This window comes from Mustela putorius, unplaced genomic scaffold (genome assembly GCF_011764305.1).
Source record: "Mustela putorius furo isolate JIRA1106 unplaced genomic scaffold, ASM1176430v1.1 tig00003867_pilon_pilon_pilon, whole genome shotgun sequence".
Taxonomy (NCBI): domain Eukaryota; kingdom Metazoa; phylum Chordata; class Mammalia; order Carnivora; family Mustelidae; genus Mustela; species Mustela putorius.
This window is the reverse complement of record NW_025422019.1, coordinates 34,125,265-34,149,926: the sequence shown is the minus strand read 5'-3', so window position 1 is coordinate 34,149,926 and position 24,662 is coordinate 34,125,265. Positions and strand designations below refer to the sequence as shown.

Genomic DNA, 24,662 nt, shown 5'->3' with positions numbered 1-24,662 from the left:
AAAACTCCTTACCTTAAAAACTCCTTATAACTCCTTACCTTAAATAAAATCCTACAAATTTGCCAACTTAACAATGCTAAAATTTCACACACTAGACACGTAGATTTTTTTTTTCTAAAGAAAAATATTCAGTCCCCTTAGTTCTATTAGAAAATCAGATAGAAGAGAATCGGAAATTTTTCTGAAAATAATACTTACAATATCAAAGAAGACTTGGCAAACGTCAATAGTATTCAGCAATTCACAAACATGGTCCTGAAAATAAAGCTTATTTTAATCTCTCACCTATATAAATGATACTAAATTTAGAAAACACACAAATAAAAAGTAGTATAAGTTTTAGTTCTAGAAGAAGTCAAATTTTATTATATCCAAGTGATAAAGCAATTTATACAATTAACAAACATCATTCTATGTTAAATTTTACATATTAAAATACATTACCTTAAATTCCATAACATCTACAAATGTGAAGTAATATAATGCCAGATTTTTCAGAATCTCTGATTTTTCTTTCTGTAGCTGTGCAAGCTGTTGCTGTAAAAACAAAATCAGAATCCATTATTCATTCAGAACAAAGATATTTAATTTTACTACAAACTATCTTCTTTTATGATTGCTATATGGAAGCACAAGCTCTTAGAACAATATCTCTAAATGATTACGGCTTTTTAAAAAACCAAAATACTTGAGACAGCAACTGCTAATAGTGATCAGCAACTGACAGCGTGAAGCTATAAAACCAATGAAAGCAGATTAGTATCAAACTGCACTACTATTAAGGAAAGTTGGAAAATGTTAGGAAAAAATATCAAATGAACTCTTTAAAAAAAAAAAACAACAACTCATGAGCATGATCACATTACTAGAAGTGAGAGGGGAAAAAAGAAGAAAAACACTGTAACTTACACTACAAAAAAATAATATGCTTTATAAATTTGGAACTTACCAAAAAGAACATCCAGGCAAAGCCACGTTACGCATGCAAAATAAAATGTAGATACAAACATAAAATACAGTAACGGTTCCCTAACCAGATCCACAAAACATAATAATACATTAAACAAAAGCAAAAAACCACAACAACAAAAAAGAAATGAGAAAGAAGCAAAACTAGGATTAAGACACTGGTAGACATGAAAGAGGGAAATGTGAATACAAAAGATAAATATCATTCAATCAACTGTATTACTAGATTTACAAAAGTCCTAAGTTTTTTCTTTTTAACTATCAATATAAGTTCTGAAAGAATCCAGCCATATTTAATGTCCTGTGTATCCAATAAATGTGAATTCCAATAAACTTCCTAGAACATTTGATACTGAGTGTAGTCCACAGAACAGCAACTCCACATCATTTAGGATAGCTTATTAGAATAGCAAATTCTCAGGCCCATGGCAAATCTACTGAATCAGGCCCATGGCAGATCTAATAAAATACCGAGGTGATCTGAATACACATTAAATGTCTGAGAATCACCTACTCAGAATATGAGAAAACTAGAAAACACAGGGAAAGTGGCTTGAAATAACAAACTTGCTACCAAATCCACATAATTCTGAGGTTCTCATGCAGTTCTTATACAGGAAGGTTGTGGGAAAAGATGCCTCTCCATGTAATTGTAATGAACCATTATAAGCCAGAAAATTTACAGCAGTTAAAACATTAAGGGAAGATTTTAAAAAATAAACAAAAAAACTGTAACAAGACTAATTTAAAACTGCAAGCACAGGGTAAACTACCCTAAGACTTCAGTCCCTGAAGACATTTAAAGAATTCTGTCTAGAAAACATGTGCAAATGAGGTACCTCATTACTTCCTCTAAATGCCATATTAAAGTGTATACTTACAGTGATGTGTAACTGTTTTTAGCTTTATCTACGAGATTAACTGCCTTTATTTTGAAGAATACATCTGTTTCAAAACAATTCCCTGTTCATACACCCATTTTTAATCATTACCACTCATAACATCAAGCAGATACTTATTTAAAAGTGATTCTATTTCCAGGGTGTGGCAGATGGTAAAAGTGGTTGAAGGGGAGTAGGAGGCATATGCTTCCAGTGATGGAATGAGTTTAAGTCATGGACAAAAGGTATAGCACAGGGAATAAAGGCCACGGTGTTATTATAATAGCACTGTATTGTGACAGATGGTTAGCTACCCTTGTGGTAAGCGTAGTATTAAGATACAAACTTACAAAATCACTATGTCACATACCCTGAAACTAATGTAATACTGTATGTCAACTATACTTCAATTAAAAATAATTAATTTTTAAAAGCTTCTATTTCATCAGATTATAAACCTTCACCTTGTTTAACATTAGACATTTATGATTAATGTCATAGTCCTTTTTCTTGCTGTTCAGTACTTTAAATTTGAGTTTTGAAACATAATAGGTGAAAGACTCATTAAGATAAGCAAGAATATAATTCAGTTGTGACTGGGCTTAATTATTAATCGTATCTTTCAATTTCAGCATCCTATTTGGACAAAAGAAAAAGACACAGTCACCATCTCATTATGGCTTTAATGATTCTTTATACAAACCTCATTTTACATACTGATAACCTAATGTACACAGAATGTAAAAGAACTTTTCCAAAGTTATATAACTACTTCATGGCAGGACCAGAATTTGAAATCTCATTTCCTCATTCCTAATAAACTGCTCTTTGTACCATTCTGCATACCCACCAATTTCCCTTTTAATAACAAAATCTCATTGTGGTCTAAATTTCTCATTCAATTTATTTCCCCCCAAACCATATGTAACTAGCGTCTACAATGACCAAAAGAAATGAACTCAACTAATGAATGTCTGAATTGAAAACAGTCACGTTTTCAAAGCGCTACACAATTTGGTCCTAAATTTAATTTACCTTTCCAATCTTAAAATTTCCCCTACATTCATTCACACACAGTAGCCAAAACAAATTATTCACTATTTTCCTATCTCATGTTTTCATTGTTTCCTCTACTGAGATGTCCAAATCCCACTACTACCAAATCACTTGGTTTAAATGTTAACCTATTTTCAAGAAACCATCCCTGAGGGTCCTTTGCTCAGTTGGTTGAGCAAACATCTGACTTCTGATTTAGGCTCAGGTCACATGGGATTGAGCCCGATAATGGGCTTCACACTCAGGGCAGAGTTTGCTCCAGATTCTCTCTGCCGCTCACACTGGCTCTTTCTCTCTCAAATAAATAAATAAATAAATAAAATTTAAAACCAAAGCAAAAACAAAAACACCATTCCGGATTAACCTTCTTCCCTGAATGCAAACAACACCTCCATCCTCTAATTGTGTCTAATTTCTAATAATATCATTTTCTTCCATGTATCACAGCTATCTCCAACACTATAAGATAGTGTATGCAACTCATTTCTTCAGTCTCCACAACCTATATCATATAGCTCTGCACATAAGAAATTATGCAATAAAAACATCTATGAGAGGAGTGATTTTGACAAATTAAAAGGCCTTTATATGTCAATGACAGATGACAGGTTTGGGTAGTTTTGTTAGAAAGCCTACCTCTTCATGGAGCACTGAATGTGGTGCATAAACAATAAATCTTGGAACACTGAAAAAATAAATAAAGAAAGAAGAAAAGAAAGCCCACATCTTACTGCACAACGATGATTATATGACTTTACCTCTCAGAACCTAATACTCTTATGATGTGCCAAAATAAAGTACATAAGAACATCTAACAATGCCTGACACCCAGAAGCTACCCATTAAATATTAAGTAAGTAACAAAGGAGGCTCACAGACTACTTCTTCAAAACAACAAAAACAAGGCTATTTTAAATAATCCAATACTACTTATAGTACTTCTAATAAGAGTTAATATTAAGTGAGCATGCACTTTTTGCTAGGCATTGTTCCAAATATTCTACAAGTATCTCACTCAATCATCTCAATTATGTACTCTATTTAATGAAAATAAATTATATAAACCTATAACAAAGAACAAAAGTGTCTACAATTTTCAGACTTCAACCACAAAAAATGCTACCACTTAGTTCCTAAAGTGAGGGAGAGTAGATACTACCAAAAAGTACTTAATTTTAGGTTCAACATCCAGAACAAAGTTTTCTTAATTCATCACCTCATTGTTTTATAGCGAACAAAAGCAGGAAATAGTTTAAGAACATAAATTAGTAATAAATTGTTTAATGTTACATTACAGAATATTAGAAAAGCACAACTCTGAGAAGAATGCATTCTGTTCATTAATACTTTAAAAGCATATCATGGATTCATAGAAAAACTATATACATTAGCAAAGTATATAGTTACAGAATGCTTTCTTAAAATTTCAAACCATGGATCATTATTCTTACCATTCAAGTAAAATTCTTACCATTCAAGTAAAAGAGTAGCCACGCAGATCATAAAATAAGATACCTTTGCAATGAAAAATCTTGGTAATTGATCTTTGTCAAAGTAAGAAGCATTTTCCACACAAAGTATCTAAAAACATGACTGACATCTAGTATTTACTAGTTTTCATTCTTTCAAAGAAAAAGTACTGAAAATTTACAGCAAGGAACCAAGGCCTAAGAGAGCTACTCACTGATTTTCAACACAAAGAAATGTGGCTATTGTTCTTTATTCACTTACTTCAATTATTACCTTCTTTCATTAACAAAGTTACTTATGCACAGTATTTTTCTTGGTCTAAATTATGCTAGTATTTTGTTCCTCTTAAAAAAACAACCAAATATAGGAGCTTGGACTCAGGGAAAGCTTTGCACAGTTTCTTAGTATGATATTCTAATCCAGGCTTTTAAAAGTACGAGTCCCGAAGAAGCTATTTGGATAAACCTCTGAAGGAACTGTCAGCTACCGCGCTCATCAACTCTCATCTAGATCTCTACACTAGCCTCCAAACTGGACTCTATACTTCATCTCTTGCCTCTTCAGTCTTTTCCACATAGAAGCGGGAGAGTGAGAATTTTAAAGAAACATGCTATCTAAAAAAACTGATTCCAATAATGGTTATGCAAGATATTAATACTAGGTAAAGAGTATATGGGAGCTCTCTGTATTATTTCTGCAAATTTTTTCACATCTAATATTATTTCAAAATAGAAGGCTTTTTAAAAATTCCAATGGTTTCCCATCACACTTAAAATACAAAGTCCCTACCAAAGCCTCAGAATCAAATTTAAATAGCAGACCTGCCTACCTTTAAGACCTCATCTCCCTTCATACTCTTCTACCCTCACTTAGTAGTTAACGTTTTGGTCTTCTTCCTGCTCTTTTAATCAACTTCACCAAGGTTGGCCCTAGCACAGAGCCTTTGCACTTGCTCTTTCTTAAGTCTGGGGTGCTCTTTTCCACTTCTTTGCATAACTCACTCCACACTTCTCTTCAGAGAAGCCACTATTAAGCATTCTTCTCTAAAACAGTCTCCTTTTCCTCATTACTCTCTAACTCCTTATTCTACCACTTATCTCCAATCAAAGTATGTGTTTATTTCTCTTGTCTGTTGTCTAAAATCTCAACTTGAACTTAAATCCATGAGAGCAAGGGCGTTTGTATCATTCTCTGCTGTATCGCCAGCACTGAGATGGACATAGCACAGAGATGGACAATCAATCCATCACCAATCCTCAAGATTCTCAACATTAAAATCATGAAGTCAATTTTCAAATTGCACTGCTGACTGTAAATGAATGTAGTATCAGGCATCAACTCATGCCTCAAATGAGTTTATGTATCCTAACACAGAGTGTTGATTTAATCCTTTGAACAAATCCTCAAAGTTGGGCAAAATATTTCATTATGTCTTTCCAGGATAAGAAAGTATAAAAGAAGGATATGAAACATCTAAAGAGAATGACATATTCCATCCAAATATAAGCAAATCACTTAAGATTAACTGAAAATCCAAATTCACACAAAAAGTACACAATGTTTTAAAAAGGTTCATAGGATTTTGTAGGATTCTTCTTTTATCATATATAAGACGATTCTATTGGTAGTCAATTATATCAGAAATGCATTTTTCTGAACAAAAAGTAAGTAAGTTTTAGGGAAAGTAACCCTAATCCCTCCCACCCTATCCTGTCCACCCCCCTACCCACAACTGTGGTCTCTTTCTCTAAATGAATCTTAAAAATATATATATACTAACATAGTCGTGCAACCATCACTCCCATCTATCTCCAGAACTTTTTTCTATTTCCCAATCCAGGTATATTTTTATATTCACTTTCCAGATACAGAAATAGACCATAAAAGGGTAAAATGCCAATACAAGTCAAATTTCAAAGCCCAAACACCTCTCCAATACACTTCAACATTGAAGCTGCCCTACAATGACACAAAATTAGAATAGGAATAAGCAAAGCCAAAACTATTTTCAGAAAATACTTGTATTTATTTGTAGCCTCATCAGACTGAAGCTTCCAAGAATTTCTCTAATTCAACCTCTTCATTTTATATATAAATCCAAACTTTTTCCAATTATGCTAGTCATCTGTTCAATTCTGAAATGCATAATTTTATATTTTAAAGAACAGAAAGGCAAAAAATATTAAAGCCTGCTTCTTTTGTAATGGGACTTTAATTGCTCCTCCCATCAAGAATTACAGTCTATTTTGCCACCCTTACAATCTCAACTGGTCTTGTAACTTGCTTTGACCAACAAAAAGCCACAGAAATGACACTCTTAACTTGAGGCCTATGGCTTCCAATTTTCCTCTCTCGGGAACACTGTCCTAAAATGCCATGGGTGAAAAAGCCTCAACTATCATATCATGTGGAAAGAAGTTGTTCAGCATTTTGCTAAGCCCAGCTAGGCCCATCCCCCAGCCAACTCACTGCTAAATGCAGCTGTGATGTAAGACTGGTGAGACAAGCACAAGAACTACCCCACCTATGCACAGAATGATAAGAAATAAGTTGTGTTTTAAGCTCAGCAAAATTTGGGGTGGTCTGTTATGTAGCACTAGGTAAATTAAAACAATCTCTATCTGACCACCTCAGTGCATTAACTTGCATCAGAAAAAATCCTGAAAGTTTAAGATTTCTGGTTACAAGATGGTCAAAATTAATGCAAACTGATGAAACTACTGTAATTTTATCATTACTACTAGAAAAATCATTAATTACAGATCCTAGTATAGTGTGGTTAGGCATAACAGGTTTATATAAAAGACAGCACACTGTGTTAATAATACAATTTACCTCATATAATGGCACCATTTTCTAATATAAGTAAAAATATAAATGAAGCTAGTTCCTTTACACTGAATTTTAATAACTAATTTTTATAAGTTTTTCTATAATATGTGATAACTTTGCTTTCATAACCTGGGGACACAGAAAGAAATCAAGCTTTTCTTACTGATTAGATGTCATCACTGTAATCAATAATTATACCGAGCTACTCATGTCAAGATAGCCTTAGGTGCTACTAACATATACAAGGTAATAAGCTAACATTAAACAGTCCTTGCTAGCTATACTTTTCACTTTTTAAAGTTTCTATTTCTCTTCCTGTCAATTATCATTTGCTCCTAATAAGAGTACCTTTAATGTACAGTGCTTTAGAAAAGAGACTTGTTACAATTTTGTCTAAGTAAACTCAACAAGCTTGACATAGTGAGAACCAAAAGGCTTATTTCTAAATAAGCTTTATTTTTTCTAAAATACCAATTCTGGCTGCTCAAAATTATTTGTTTTTCATAGCTTTATTGTGGTATAATTTACCTACCATATCATGATAAATGAACGATTAAATACTTTGTGTAAATTTAGAGTTGTGCCACTACCAACTTTATTACTTTAGAAAATTTTCAATATCCCAAAAAGTTCCCCTGTACCTACTTACATTAACCTCACTCTTACCCCCACCACCCTCAGCACCACGCAACTACTTACCTACTTTCTATCTCAACAAATCTACTTTTTCTAGACTTTTCCTATAAAACAATCACACAATATGTAGCTTTTTCGATCTGGCTTCTTTCACTTAGCCTAAATGTTTCTGGAGTTCACTGATACTATAATATGCATCAGTAGTGTGTTCCCTTTAATTGCTAAACAGTATCTCATTAAGTGGATATAGCACATTTTATTTATTCATTGATTGCTGGGCATTTTAACTGTTTCCAGTTCCAGGCTATTACAAATAATGAATGCTGCTATAAATATATCTATATGTGGACACACACTTTCTTTTTCTTGGGAAGATTTTTTTTTTTAAGATTTTATTTACTTATTTGAAAGATTGAGCATGAGTGATAAGAAGGGGCAGAGGAAAAGGGAGAAGCATACTCTCTGCTGACCTGGGGGCCCAGCACGGGGCTCAATCCCAGGACCTTGAGATTCCAGGACCCTGAAGATCATGACCTGAGCCAAAGGTTCAGCTTAATGGATTGGGCCACCCAGGCGCTCCTCTTGAGAAGATTCTTGAAAGTGGAACCACTTCCTTCCTAGTTCTCAGAGGTATTCAAAGAGGCAAGTGATACGAAAAGTAGCCTCTAGGAAAGTGAAGAATTACCGTAATAAAATAGTATTCATTTTGTCAACAAATATCCCAACCTATTATTATCAGGCAACATGAGGGATAAAACTATCAATAAAATGATAGCCCTCTAAATGAGTATATAATCTAGTGAGGGATATTTATGTAGATATTTATGTAGTAATTCCATGAAATTATTTATGTATTATTATTTATGTAGTATGTAGAAATTATTTATGTAGTATGTAGATATTTATATAGTAATTACACAAAAGAGGTTTAAAACACAAACACAAACACATCTCACTCACTCTAGTTTGCAAAAGACCACAATAAGAATTGCAGAAGTTTCTAAGGGCAGTGAGGATGGTAAAGAAGATGGGGGAAGTTAAAGGAGATCCTAAAATACAGAAGGCTCCCAGGAATTATTTTTCTTCCATATTGACAGAGAGTGGTGGATCATGTTAAATGTCCTCAATTTACAGGCCTATAAAGAGGAATAACGTTAATGCTTAAGCTGCCGTGGCTTCTTTCTGACCTTTTTGTTTATCTGTTGTTCTTGGGAGATTTGAAGACAAGGTAAAATAGCATCAATGGAAGAATAACTCCCACTTAATACAGATAATATCCTCTTAATACCTTTACATCTTCATCAATTCTTTGAACTCTGAGGCACCCCCTATACATTTGCCCTACCATCTTTTCATTCATCATCTCATGCTCTATTTCTATTTTTATCCGTCTTAAAATTAAATGCCCCCCCCCAAAAAAATGGAATGGCCCGTCATTGTATTACACCCTTGCCCTTTCTCCCTCTATCATTATTGCCTGAAAAAAACCCACTGAGAGAAAGAATATACACAGGCTGACTTGATCTCAACCCTACTTCATGATCATAAACCATAACTGAGCAGCAACATTACTCCATTTTCACTGCCAATTTTTACTGTCAATTCATTCTCTTCCTCTCAATGATTATGCCACTCCTCCTCTCCATTAAAACACTTAACAATTTCTCTTCAACTTCTCAGCTTCATGCTACATATATATGAGCTCAATACTTATACATAGACTTGGCTACTCAAAATCTCTATTCAGTTTTGCAGGCCCCTCAAATTTAACATATCTAATATTGAGCTGGTGAGTACCACCGCTTCTTTATTCCCACCCCAAACCTGTTCCTCTTGTGTCCTCTCCCAAGTGAAGCTTGATATCTGTTCAAGCCAAAATCTTCAGATCTTATTTCTCATTATCCCCCATCAATGCATCAGCAAATTACTCTGGATTCTATCTTCAAAATACAATTCTATTATCTGAACATTTCATGGCTCAGTCTCCAAAATAATTGAGAATTTGAACATACTCCACCTCTACCATTCTAGCTCAAGTCACTATAAGCTCTCATCTCAATGACTGCAAATTTCATCCTCCTCAGAATAGCATTCCCTGGTCACCTTAATTAAGTATCTCCCTACTATCACTCTGCTCTGTTCTTCTTAGAACTCATCTTTACCTGGTATTATATTCATATTCTTTTCTATCTCTACCCAACAGAATATAAGCTCTACAGGGGGCAGTATTTTGGTTTGTTTATTCACTGCTGGATCCCCTCTCACATAACAGAACTTGGCTCACAGACATCATTCAACAAACCTTTCAAATAAGTGAATAAAGTAAATGATAAATGGAGGGAACTATACATGCAGCACATAACCTAACTGGAAGGGTTAAAGAAAGTTTCTCTGAAATGGTGACATCTAAGCATAAACCCAAAAGACAAGAAGAAGTTAGCCTAGTGAAAGAATATGGGAGTAAAATATTTTGCCAGACAGTAAAGATAGCAATAAAGAAAGGCCTAGAGGCAAAAGAAAGCATGGCCATTTGTGCCATGAAAAGCATAAACATACTCTCCCAAAACAAAATACTCCTTAAGAAATAAGCAATTAAGGGATGCCTGGGTGGCTTAGTTGGTTAAGCATCTGACTCTTGATGTCAGCTCAGGGCATGATCTCAGGTTATTAGATCGAGTCCCATGGGAGATCCACGCTCAGTGTGAAGTCCACTTGAGATTCTCTCTATCCCTCCCTCTACCCCTCCCCCACTCATGCGCTCATGCTCCTCTCAAATAAATAAAAATTTTAAAAATATATAAGCAATTAAATAATTTTCCCATGTTCTACATTCTATCCAACACTAAAGAAAAGACTAACATAGTATACTATCCTATTTATTTGTGGCCAAAGACCATGGGTATACATATTTAAAACAATTTTAGCCAAGATTACTGCTAAGAAGAAAAAAGAAAACAAGTGATTTCGCAAAATCTTCTCATTTACTCCATTGCAGTTTCTTTTGTTGTCTTTTACTCTGGATCTTGGCAAATAACTTCTGATCTGACCAAAGGTAAGACCAGACCTGCCATGATAAGCAGTAAAATACTATGCTAAGGGTACTCAAAGGGTACAGGCTAAAAGTGGCTAGAGCCCCCTAGAACAAATGACAAAGAAAATAAAAATTAAAAATCAACAAGTTATTAGGTATTCGTAACATCCTTTTTATTAGGTAAGGGATCATAATTACCATTGCAGCCAAAGGGATTCTTTGAAAGACAGCTGAAAAACTATCACTAAAGGCAAGATATAACTTCAGGAAATTTGAGGAAAACAGATGATTGCAAATGCCAGGAATGTATCTCCTTGGGGACTATACTATAAAAACCTCAGTATAATGTCCACTGACAGTCTCATTTGCTTTAGGAAAACAGCATCAGTGAGCTGAAGAGGTTATGCTTACAGTATAGTAAAATGAGAATATACAATATACAAGATTATGATTTCAAAAGAGATGTGTTTGGGGATCAAAGAATCATTCCTGAGATTACAATAAAAGCTCAAAATTACTTTCCCAATCAAACTCGGTACACAATTTCAAGACATTCCCAAAATTTATGAAAACTCCATGTGAAAGCCCTGGTGGGACAACAAAGAGAAGATTTCCCAGGACAAAAGCTATACAGCAGACATAAGCAAACTGTCCAGAGGGGAGTCAGAGGCTGCAGGTTACAGAAGAGTGGGCTCCATAAAAAAAGGAAAGCTGATCAATGTGATTATTAGGACAGGTAAATTTAAGAATTCTATCAAGGCACATAACTATAAGTACAGAAAATTATGATGCACCTATGAAACAAATCTAACTATGAAATAATTTTGGAAGAAAGAATCCATTTCATTTTAATGCTATATATATTATATACATAAACATAAATACATATATGTAATATAAATTATTCTAAGTTCAGTGTGACAATGGAGTGAAACAATGCAAACTAAGCACGCAGATCTTTACTAGTTTTAATTTTTAGAATCAGTATATAATTCAATTTCAGAACACTTTATGATTTCAAAAACAAAAGGAAGCAACTAACAATTTTGACAGCATTAAAGTATAAATGACTGTGATGAGGCTATAAAAATAGAGAACTATATTTAAAGTTTAAAAATTAGGTAACCAGGGGCGCCTGGGTGGCTCAGTGGGTTAAGCCGCTGCCTTCGGCTCAGGTCATGATCTCAGGGTCCTGGGATCGAGTCCCGCATCGGGCTCTCTGCTCAGCAGGGAGCCTGCTTCCTCCTCTCTCTCTGTCTGCCTCTCTGCCTACTTGTGATCTCTGTCTGTCAAATAAATAAATAAAATCTTAAAAAAAAAAAAAATTAGGTAACCAATGATCCAAAAATATTAAGAAAAGAAAACCTATTGAATATCAAGAAGAGGAGAGTGAGTAAGGAGCAAGAAACTGAATGACCTAAGTTCTTCTGTAGCAGTCTACAAAATTCTTTCGTAGACTATATATAGTGTCTAACATTGGTAAATGAATTTATAAAAGAAAAATAAGATATTCCTTACACAAGTTCCTTCTGAGAAACAAGACCAGGGCAGGAAAGAATGGAATAAGAGATATAATCACTTTTCATCCTAAATTCTTCTGAACTATTTGACTCATTACAATATATCCATATTACTTTTGGTAAAAATTGAAAGATAATTTAAACCAATTTAGGTAGGTTATTAGTGCTAATGCAATTCCCTGCCAGTACTTGACCTATTTCATACTTTTCAAATGTATCAAAGCATGGCTTAGTTGTATCTACTAATCAGGGTTTCATTCTTTTATTTATTCTGTTTATTCAAGCTAGAATTAAAGACTATTATATGTAGAAGAGATATTAAATGAATGTTGATAATACCTTTTTAAAAGAATAGACGCTTAAGTTAGTTCTCACTATTTTTCAATTTTGGCAAAGTTTAATCAGTCAAGACCAAATATTTCCTTAAGCTTCCATTAGAGTATATATAGAGACATATTGACTAATGACAAAATACACCATCAAAATACTGTTACAATGGGACAGCTGGGTGACTCAGTGTGTTAAGTGTCTGCCGTTGGCTCAGTCATGATTCCAGGGTCCTGGGATCAAGACCCACATCAGGCTTTGTTCAGTGGGAAACCTGCTTCCCCCCCTGCTTGTGCACTCTCTCTGTCTCTCTCTCTCTCTGACAAATAAATAAAATCTTTAAAAAAAAAAAAAAAAGGCTAAAAAATTGTTACATTGGGGTGCCTGGGTGGCTCAGTGGGTTAAGCTGCTGCCTTCGGCTCAGGTCATGATCTCAGGGTCCTGGGATCGAGCCCCGCGTCGGGCTCTCTGCTCAGCAGGGAGCCTGCTTCCCCCCCCCTCTCTGCCTGCCTCTCTGCCTATTTGTGATCTCTGTCTGTCAAATAAATAAATAAAAATCTTTAAAAAAAATTGTTACATTATCTTATTATAATTTTCTTTTAAAACCAAAGTGTTATTTGTTGGCCTACTATATCCTACTCAACAGGATTCAAAGATGAGTACTCGGGCCAGGAAAACAGAGATGTGAGTTACAACAGAGAAACAGATTAGTTTTGTTTTGTTTGGCCTCCCCAGTGTGAAAGATGGGGGGTGGCAACATGAGGAGAGATTGGAAAGGCATGAAAAGCAGTGTTTGGATTATCATAGCATTTCTCCCCGTCAGGAAATGCAGACCTGAAGGGGGGTAGGGGGATAAATTCAAAATGTTATGAAAACTGGCAAGTATTAAAAGTGATGAGCCCTAAATGACTAACTTGACATTTTCTAAAAGTCAAAGGGGTTTCAGAAAATTCTATTTTAGGTAACAAAGTGGAAGATAATGACTCAAGACAAAAAGAGACTCAAGACAAAAGAGAAACAAAATGGAAGATAACCATGTGTTCAATACTAGATGAAAGTTTGCTATTTAACTTGTGCAGCTGTCCAAAAGGTAGACGGAATTCAGATCTAGAACCCAGAAAAAAGAAGACCGTTTGTTACTCAGCTGAAGCCTTGAAGTAAATGTTTTCATACATATATACTGCAGGCAGGGGAGTATAGGAGGGAGGAGGGCAGGAAGCCATTTAGAAACACCCACATTATAAAGGGCAGCTAAAAGAAAAACCAGTGAAGTAGACCAAAAAGCAAGGTAATATAAGTAACAGCTTCCATTTTTCAAAAGCAATTTGTCACACAAATCTGTGAAGTACTTAGTAGATATTAAACTGATTCTTAGGAATTGGTATTATCATTTTTGAGGTAAGAACAAAGAAGATTTAAGATGTGAAATGACTATGCTCACTTCAGCAGCATATTTACTAAAAAAATGTGAAATGACTTGGGGCGCCTGGGTGGCTCAGTCAGTTAAGCGTTTGTCTCCAACTCAGGTCATGATCCCAGGGTTTCAGGATCCAGACCCAGTTGGGCTCCCTGCTCAGCAGGGAGTCTGCTTCTCCCTCTTCCCTCTGCCACTCCCCCAGCTTCCGCTCTTGCTCGCTCACTCACTGTATCTCAAATAAATAAATAAAATCTTTTAAAAAAAGAAAAAAGATGTGAAATAACTTTCCCAAATCATTCAGCTAGAACTCAAATTCTGGTTTACTAGCTCCAAAGTCCATCTTCTTAAGTACCACATCATAATGGAAACCATGCCAAGACAACAAATGCCCTCTTAGAGATTAGCTAGAAACAAGTAAGTTTCCTTACCATTTCCTTCTAACTAAACCACAGTGCATGATGGCATGTGTCAGAGCTTCCCTACTCCCATCCTTGATACCAGCACCCACTCCCAAAACATATTTATGTTTTTAAGAAGCTAGAACTCCGGGCACCTGGGTGGCTCAGTGGGTTAAGACGCTGCCTTCGGCTCAGGTCATGATCTCAGGGTCCTGGGATCAAGTCCCACATCGGGCTCTCTGCTCAGCAGGGAGTCTGCTTCCTCCTCTCTCTCTCTCTGCCTGCCTCTCTGCCTACTTGTGATCTCTCTCTGTCAAATAAATAAATAAAATCTTTAAAAAAAGAGAAAAAAGAAGAAGCTGGAACTCCTGTTCTTATTCCAGTTTATTCTCAGTAGTAGTATTAATGAGACATATTTGTGTAACTCTACTAAAAAGGATAGTTACTTTTTAGCTAAGAATATAATGAAATTTAAAAAATATTGCTATGTTGGGTTCTGACATAAATTTAAAACAATAAAGGAAATTTTATTCTCTCATCAAACATTTATTTATTGCCTCTTATGTACCATGCACTAGGGATAAAATGGTGTTTAAAAACAAAACCTGGGTGGCTCAGTCATTAAGCGTCTGCCTAGGGCTCACGTCTTGATCCCAGGGTGCTGGGATCTAGTCCTGCATAGGGCTCCCTGTTCAGCAGGAGCCTGCTTCTCCCTCTCCTGCTGCTGCTCCCCCTGCTTGTGCTCTCTCACTTTCTCTCAAATAAATAAACAAAATCTTCTCTCTTTTTTTGTATTTTTTGTTTTTTTATTTTATTTTTTCAGTGTTAAGATTCATTTAAACAAAATCTTCTAGTGCTGGCTCCGTGGCTTAGCTGGTTAAAGCGCCTGTCTAGTAAACAAAATCTTCTAAAAATTTTTTAAAAAATGAAAAAAAAAAAAGATTCTAAAGCTATGTCTCACAACCAACAGTATTAGAGTTGCTTTATTTTGTGTTTCCTTAAGTGATGCTGTAAGCTAAAAACTTTAATTTATTACATAGTATCCTGTAGTACTGGGTTCCTTAAGAGAGGAGATAAGTAATACCTATAACAAAATATTCCTCTTAAGTCTAAAAACTTAATTTTCTAATTATTTCAATAATGGCCTATATCTCAGTCCAGAATCTCAGTATGGTTCTTGTGGCACTCTCCTCACCAACAATGCCATCAGTCTTAGGCAATTAAGACCTGATTCATTCAACATATACAGGGCAGTAATTTTTATCACTTTCCCATTAATTTGGGAATCAAATAAAAAGTTTTACACTACAATGTACAGTAAGTAGACAAATCTTACAATGACACCTTTGTGTTAGATATTTTTATTGTTTTAAAAAACACAAAGTAGCTTTTAGATGGAAATTTAACATCAGAACAAAGGGAGGAAATTAAAATATTTTAGGAAAAATATTTCAAAAGAAATATTTTAACATATATACACCTGAACATTTCCTTAAAATGCCCCTTTAGAATTTCTTGGACAAAACAATTTTTACCTGTTAAAAATATAAGAAGTTTCTACTATTTTCTTTATCTAGGAAAATTACAGATTTCCCTCTATATGCTCTAAGAAACTTACAGGAAACAAATTCTAAACCATCTGGCAGTCACTCTCAAAATACTAGAAGATACCATGTTATAGATATATTAGACAATCTCTCAGCTCAGAAATGCTTTCTTTAATCTAAAATTAAATAAGAAAAATAACTCTATTAAAATACATAGCCTGGCACATATTAGACACTCAGTAAATGCTGCTGTAATTATAAAACTGGTATCACTTTTATTCAGGTGACTTTTACCCTAATCAACCTGCTTTGAAGCCTATGAGGCATCCAGTTCAAAATCACGACTCAGAAAACAAACAAAAACAAAAACAAAAAAGAAACAAAACAAAACAAACATTCCTTGACTTATCCTGACTCCAGAATCGGAAGAGTACAAAAGTTTCTACCAGATTACAAAGGGGCTGAGCAAGACAGTAAAATTAACTCAACAGAGCCCAACATCATCACTGTTAAAGCATTGTTAGAACCAATCTGGGCGTATCAGATAATAGTGTCCTCCTTTTCTCACAATACCAGATAACCAGCTATCTGTGAGCACACAGGTAGCCTTTTTTTTTAAGAATCAAATCACGGAAACACCTAAATAAATTTGTGCTTAATTTTTACCAAAACAATATTTTTATGATTGCCTTTTCTGAAACTGAGGACAAGTGGTGCTTACCTGAATCAAAACAAAAACAGTGCTCCCTGATATGAGGAAGTGGTGATGCAACATGGGGGCTTAAGTGGGTAGAAGAAGAATCAATGAAACAAGATGGAATTGGGAGGGAGACAAACCATAAGTGACTCTTTTTTTTTTTTTTAATTTTATTTATTTATCAGAGAGAGAGAGGGGAAGAGAGAGAGCACAGGCAGACAGAATGGCAGGCAGAGGCAGAGGGAGAAGCAGGCTCCCTGCTGAGCAAAGAGCCCGATGTGGGACTCGATCCCAGAACGCTGGGATCATGACCTGAGCTGAAGGCAGCTGCTTTACCAACTGAGCCACCCAGGTGTCCCCCATAAGTGACTCTTAATCTCACAAAACAAACTGAGGGTTGCTGGGGGGAGGGAGGTTGGGAGAAGGGGGTGGGATTATGGACATTGGGGAGGGTATGTGCTTTGGTGAGTGCTGTGAAGTGTGTAAACCTGGTGATTCACAGACCTGTACCCCTGGGGATAAAAATATATGTTTATAAAAAATAAAAAATTAAAATTAAAAAAAAAAAAACAGTGCTAACCAGTAATTCCCCCTGATCCATGAGATAAAGTAAGCATGCTCTGTGGCACATATTTATACAATGACTCAAGGACCCAAACACAAAGGAAAAAAACCCGACTATGATATCAATACCATTTCTTCAGCATACCTAACAGCCAGAAATCTGCAAATTTCTATCATTCCCAGATGGTACTAAGGAAAGTTGCTAGTCCTTAAAGCTCCATTAACTACTTCTATGAAATTAAAAAAAAAAAAAAAAACTGAACTCATTTCTCATTTCCTAACCCAAGTTTGCCAGGAACTTTTCACCAGGATTTTAGCAGGCTCAGATCAAAACTGAGATCACAAAATTTCATAAATACCTAGTACATAGTACTTCAGTAGGCAAAAAACAACAGAACAGCATTACACATAATAGTTTTAAAGGCTGTATGACAAAACTCAGACTTTGCAAACAGAACAACCAGAGTAAATTCTATAAGCAGCGTAACATTCAACAATACTATATAACTAATTTCATGGGTTTAACAAAAAATTATCACATGACCCAGCAATTCCACCTCTAAGTATACACATCCAAGAGAAATGAAAACATAAGTTTACACTACTTTTACATACATGTTCACAGCAGCATTATTCATAACAGTAAAACAAACAAACAAAAAAAAGCAGAAACAACTTAAACATCTATCAATTGATGAATGGATACATAAGATTTTATTTATTTATTTGCCAGAGACAGAGAGAGCGCGTGCGCGCGCAAGCAGGCAGAGTGGCAGCAGAGGCAGAGGGAGAAGCAGGCTCCCCGCCGAGCAAGGAGCCCAATGTGGAACTCGATCCCAGGACGCTGGGATCATGACCTGAGCCGAAGGCAGCTGCTTAATCAACTGAGCTACCCAGGCGTCCCGATGAATGGATACATAAAAGCATATATCCACACCACAGACTATATTTTGGCAATAAAAAGAAATGAAGTACTGATATATGCTACAACTTGCATAAACCATAAAAACATTATGCTAAATGAAAAGAAGCCCGTCAAAAAAGACAACATGTTATATGATACTACTTATTTGAAAGCTCCAAAATAGGTATACAGAAAGAAAGAAGATTAGTGTTTATCTAGGGATGGGGGATTGGTAGGAGTGAATGCTAATAAGTCTAGGGTTTCTTTTTGTGGTGATGAAAATACTCTAAAATTGATTGTGGTACAGGATACACAACTCTGGGGATGTACTAAAAACCCACCGCATTGTACACCTTAAGTGAGTAAACTATATGTATGTGAATTATACCTTAATAAAACTGTTCTTTTAGGGGCGCCTGGGTGGCTCAGTGGGTTAAAGCCTCTGCTTTCAGCTCAGGTCATGATCCCAGGGTCCTGGAATGGAGCCCTGCATTGGGCTCTCTGCTCAGCAGGGAGCCTGCTTCCCCCTCTCTCTCTACCTGCCTCTCTGCCTACTTGTGATCTTTCTTTCTCTGTTAAATAAATACAAATAAATAAAATCTTTAAAAAAGCTTATTTTAAAAAGTCAATTTTGTGCTGCAGAATTTGAGAAGGGAAGTAAAATTTTTAAAAAACAAAAAATAGCAGCATTATTATAAAGTTTGCCCCAAAAATCAGGAAAAGCAAAGATTCTTAATTTACTCTTCAACAAAAAATATTAATGTTACAAAAACAGTGAACATGTATTTAATCAGATCTTACTAATTTTCTAAAAAAAGGCCTCCTATTTAGGAACTATGCTTATTTTCACATAGAACTTTACACACACAAACACACACATACTCACACACAAATTAAACTTAAATGATTCTCTGGAGAGCTCATATCACAGAGATTTTATGAGCCAGAAGAAAAAGAAGTATATATAAAACTAAAGGTAGGACAGATTTTCATTACAAAATCTCTCTCATTCAGAGTGGGTAAATTATCTGTCAGATGAGTCAGTTAATTAATGTCAATAACTAAAAAAGATTCTCCATAAAATAATGGTGTTCTTAAGAAGCGTATACTTTGGATCACCCATTTTGTAATCAAAAACTAATTGATATCTTAATATAACAATTATGAAACACAATCGTCTATGAAACACACAAAGACCTCTATTAACCCATACTACAAGAAACAGACCTTTTTTTAATTCTTTAAAAAGCACTTTATCAGACTATTAATTCTGATTGATTCTACATTACAATATTTTTTAAGTAAAGGTGATTATCAACAGGGAAAATATGATTCTTCAATAAATATACATGATTTGAGGAGACTAAAAGATGACAAAATATTTTTTAAACAGTTTCTTAAAAGTACGGAGACCAGATATAAGAGGAAATTTCTAGACTAAGTTTGTACATAAGGGAAAAAAAAGTAAAGATTATAAAATGAGACTACAAAAGAAAAAAAAAATTTTTAAAAAGAAGACATGCAAAAAGATTCCAAGTCAACAAAATTTATATGAAAAGACCATGGTGAGATAAAATTAGCTCTAATTTTCTAAAATTAGTTATTTATAGAAATTATTATAAAGAACTACTGAAAGATTATATAAACATATCAAGAAGACTCCGGATATGACTATATTGTATATTCTAAGAAAAACTACTCCATCTGAAGAAAGTAATATGGAAAAATAAAGATCCTATACCATCACCTTGTTATATTATTTTTCAGAAATGTTTTTCTCAATTTTAAAAATACTAAAGAAATAAATGTATTTTAAAATAAACACAGATAGTTACTAAAAAGAATACAAATTCTATGAAGACATTTATTAATTTCAAATTAAAATTTATGACTATAATTAAAAACTCCCCAACTAGTCATGCAAATATTTGGAATATATACATTTCTATTACCTTACTTTCTGTCCCAACTTGAAAGAGAAGAAGTGTGTAAGAAATTAAGATCTTATGTCTTCTATAATAAAATGGTGATGTAGTTCGGAATCATTTTTTCCAGTTTAGAGATAAGAATATTGTTCCCAAAAGCCCTTAATCAAGTTACATAATTGGCATACCAAAATACAAAGAATTAGACAAATAAGAACTAAACATTACTTTCCCTACAGACTGCTAAAATCAAGCAATATAAAAATTTCTATGACTTACATTGTTGTTGCGAGTTTCTACAGCAGGGAATTTTCTGACTATGAATTTCACAGCAGATTCCAGGTTTTTATCAATAAGGTAGGATGGTTTTGCCTTGGGATCTCCACATGCCTATAAGACAACAGTAATAAAAAAGTGAAATGCATCCTTGTTCTAAAACCAAGTAATAGCAAATCTGTAATCAGAAGTTAGAGATATTTTATTGTTTTTGGTGAGCAGGTGATAAAATGAATAGGCAAAGTGCAGGGATTGTCACAGCTGAAATATGCAATGGGAGACAGTACAGAGATGTTCTTCTACTGAAAAAAAAATGCATGGAAAGTTTCAAAGCAGTTAGCGCAGAACAGCAGTGAAGGAAAAAGCTCAAACCTAAAAAAAAAGAAAAAGAAAAAAAAAGTCTTGGTTTGAGGTAGGATTGTATTCATTTGAAGCTAATAAAATATTACAAAATTAAATATTCAGAAGAATACTGGAAATGTTTCTTTCTAAGTGTTATAAAATAATAAGCTTATGTTTAAATGTCTTTTCCAAAATGTTTTCCTCATTCACTTTAAACATTTTAATACAAGAGCCCTAGTTCAAAAGAACTGGAAGCTGCTAAAATTATCTTTATATTACTAAAGTGTGTTGCCTATTCCTCTGAACATATGAGTTACAACAGTATTTTTCCATCATACCAGCAGCACTTCAAACAATGAATCTACATCTGTTCTATATCTCATAAGCACAGAATAAATGGGAATGTTTACATTTTGACCACATCAGCCATACAGCATTCTCTGTAGTAAACTGTAAAGCATTATACAAATGTCAAGTACTACTATTAGAAGAAACTTTTTATCTGAACTATTAGCAATACCAAATACAATCTAAACTACTTAGTGTTTTGTTATGTGACGTTTAATAAACTGCATGCTAGTGAAATGTTATTTCTTAGGGAATTGCTAAAATTATAACATTGTTATTTAACTTCTCATTACATTTTTTTTAAAATGTGTCCTTTGACAAAGTTTTATCTCTCTACTATGTGTGAGGAAACATATTGCAATTTTAATGTTTTTTTCATTGTTTACTATGGCTATGTTGTGAATTGCAGAGAGAGAAGTTATGAAACATGAAACTGATCTGAAAGCGGGCAAGCGGGCAGAGGGAAGGTGAAAAGCTTTGCAAACCTTCCAAACTTGTCCTTGCTGGGGAAGCATTGTAATAAAAAGAGAGAAAATTACGTGTAAACAATGATTGTCAAACTATGATATACGTTTCAGTAGTTTCAGTAGAGAACTTATGCACTGCAGACTATGAATAACAAAACAAGATTAGAACTATATGGTGCTACAATTTAAAGGTATTCTAAGTAGCGAGTTTAGTATACAATAGATTTATAGAGTTTATACTATTCATATATATTTAAATACTACTGTGTAAGTGTACAACCATGTCAGTTTCTTGGTGCTCTTTCTAAATAAACTTTAAATAATACTAGAAGGAAAATGAAGACTACATGCAACTATAAAAATAGGAGCAAAACCGTCAGTGAAATTTTACATACCTTAAAAAGAAACAGTAGCCAAGAATAAAAATAAATTGTTATTGGATGACTTTTGTACTTCAGCTCAAATTGAAACTACTTTCAAATATCACCTAACTCCCTTCCAAATCAAAGTATAAAAATCAATGCAAACATTCCTGTTATTTTCCAAATGGAAATAGGAATGCAGTAAGAATTCTCTTATTGTTCAAACATAGGTAGATAAAATTAACCTAAGAAATTTAGAACTTCATAATCCTTAACCAGATTGACACAAAACAACTATGCAAATTCCATTTCAACATGGTAAATACTAAAATACATCTGCCTTTTCATCAGAGTAGACTATCATTTGTTTAAAATATGATTTCTCATAAACTAATTAGCCAATTAATTCACTTCCCAAAAAATAGTCTACTATATATAATAAGAATAACTAAGAACCACATACTAAGAATTTGTGCAAATATAAATAGCTACAGATTAACATTTCCTTACACCAATGATACAATGAAAATCAAGTTCCCTAAATATGCCTGAGGTGGTGCAAATCTTAGTGATTCCAAATAACCTTCAGTTTTTTATTTTTTATTACAGTTTTTTTTCCACTTGAGTATTTATTCAGTATTACATTCAGTTTCTTAATGTTATGTTTTATCTTCCATATTCTAATATTTAAAAATTTAGCTATCCATTCTAACATTATTCGTGACTACTGAATAATGAAAATATGATAGAATACCATATGCATTTCCCATGATCACAAATTTTACTGTGTAAGAATTTAATCAAATATCTGAAAACTAACATTCATGTATTCTCATATATATAGATGCATGTATATATACGAGGAATTCTTTCTTACACTGAAAACATAAAGAATGAAATTTCGTTTCAATGGAAAAATAAGTGGTTGTATAATCTTTTTGTGGAATTGATTTACCTTTTTCCACATTGCTCAATGAGCCATATCTAAACATACTATCCTGGGAGGCAGAACAGACTCTAGAATAAGACTTACTGGGTTTCAATCGTCACCACTTATGATCCACAGGACCTTTAATATACTACAAATTATCTCCTAGTCTGTTTCTACATGTTTAAATGGGGAACTTAGTACTTACCTCAGAGGGTCATTATGAGGATTAGAAAAGAGACAGATAAACCATGTACAGTATTTAACAGAAGGGCTACCATATGCGTGTTCTAAAATGCTCTAAAAATGCGAGCTGTTGTCAATAACAGCCTCAATAATTATAATTACCCAAGTAAAAGTCTCATAAGAATAACTGCAAAATAGTCTTTATCATAGTATATAAAATAATGACCACAATTCCCTTTTCCAATCACACATTTCCTTCATTTGTTCTCTAAATGCCAAATACGTTGTACTGATAGAGTTTAGCCTCCTAGTTAAGAACATGAGTTCTAAGATAGGCTCTCCCATGTTCATATCCTAACTCCATCACTTTTTAACTGCCTAACCATAAGCAAGTAAGTGATTTTACTCCTCTTTGCCTCAGTTTTTCCATCCGTTAAATTGGTTGATAATAATTGCAATTTACCCTAATAAGTTTTCAGGCCCATTACTTGTGTGCATGCATGTGCTTGTGCAGTTAACATAGATATTTGGAATACCATGAGCATTCAAAAATGCCAATAAAACATACATGGCTCATAGATACTATATAGAAGTACTAGCCCCTATTTCATTTTTTCTGGTCAACCTGCTTGATTTATTTACTTAATATCAACAGAAATACCGTGTAAGAAACACTCACGCAAAAAAGAAAAAGTACAAGAAAAAAAGAAAAAAACGAGTTGACTAAAAACTAACATCTAAGTAATTAACATCTGACAAAAAGCCATACATAATAATTCAGTTAAAAAGGGTTTCCTCCTATACCAAAGCAGTATAGCAAAATTCCAACTAACTAGGGGCATCTGGGTGGCTTAGTGGATTAAAGCCTCTGTCTTTAGCTCAGGTCATGATCCCAGGGTCCTGGGATCAAGCCCCACATCAGGCTCTTTGCTCAGCAGGGAGCCTGCTTCCTCCTCCCTTTCTCTCTCTCTCTCTCTCTCTCTCTGCCTGCCTCTCTGCCTATTTGTAATCTCTGTCAAATAAACAAAATTTTAAAAAAATCCAACTAACCAGATACTCTCATTTAATAAAAATTAATATTCTTCTCCAACATCACTCAAAGCATAAGAGTTTCAGGACACAGGACAAAGAAATCATAAAATAACAACATATATTTCAAAAACATTGTCTGCAGTTGGTACATCTGAAACTCTACTTCATTCTCCTGTAACTATTATATTATACAAAATTAATCTCTCACTCTCAAAAGTATCACCCTTTGAAGTGCCACATTTAAGAAAACAACGAAGGGGCACCTGGGTGGCTCAGTGGGTTGAGCCTCTTGCCTTTGGCTCAGGTCATGATCTCAGGGTCCTGAGATGGAAACCCTGCTTAGGCTCTCTGCTCAGCAGGGAGCCTGCTTCCCCCCTCTCTCTGCCTGCCCTCTCTGCCCACTTATGATATCTCTGTCAAATAAATAAATAAAATCTTAAAAAAAAAAAAGAAAACATATACTAATATAGTTAGTTATTAACAAATTTTAGACTATTATGTGTCAGAAAGGCTTACCAAAAGGCCTAAATCAAACAAAACTTTTAAA

At 34.3% G+C, this 24,662-nt stretch overlaps 1 protein-coding gene across 1 annotated transcript in view; it reads right to left on the bottom strand.

Moving 5' to 3' along the window:
• NCKAP1 (NCK associated protein 1) overlaps window positions 1-24,662 on the bottom strand; it is a 101,068-nt gene that overhangs the window by 64,360 nt on the left and 12,046 nt on the right. The window contains 4 exon segments of the mRNA XM_045066440.1: window positions 199-255; window positions 445-537; window positions 20,454-20,564; window positions 21,626-21,643. Coding sequence (XP_044922375.1) covers window positions 199-255; window positions 445-537; window positions 20,454-20,564; window positions 21,626-21,643 — 279 coding nt within the window.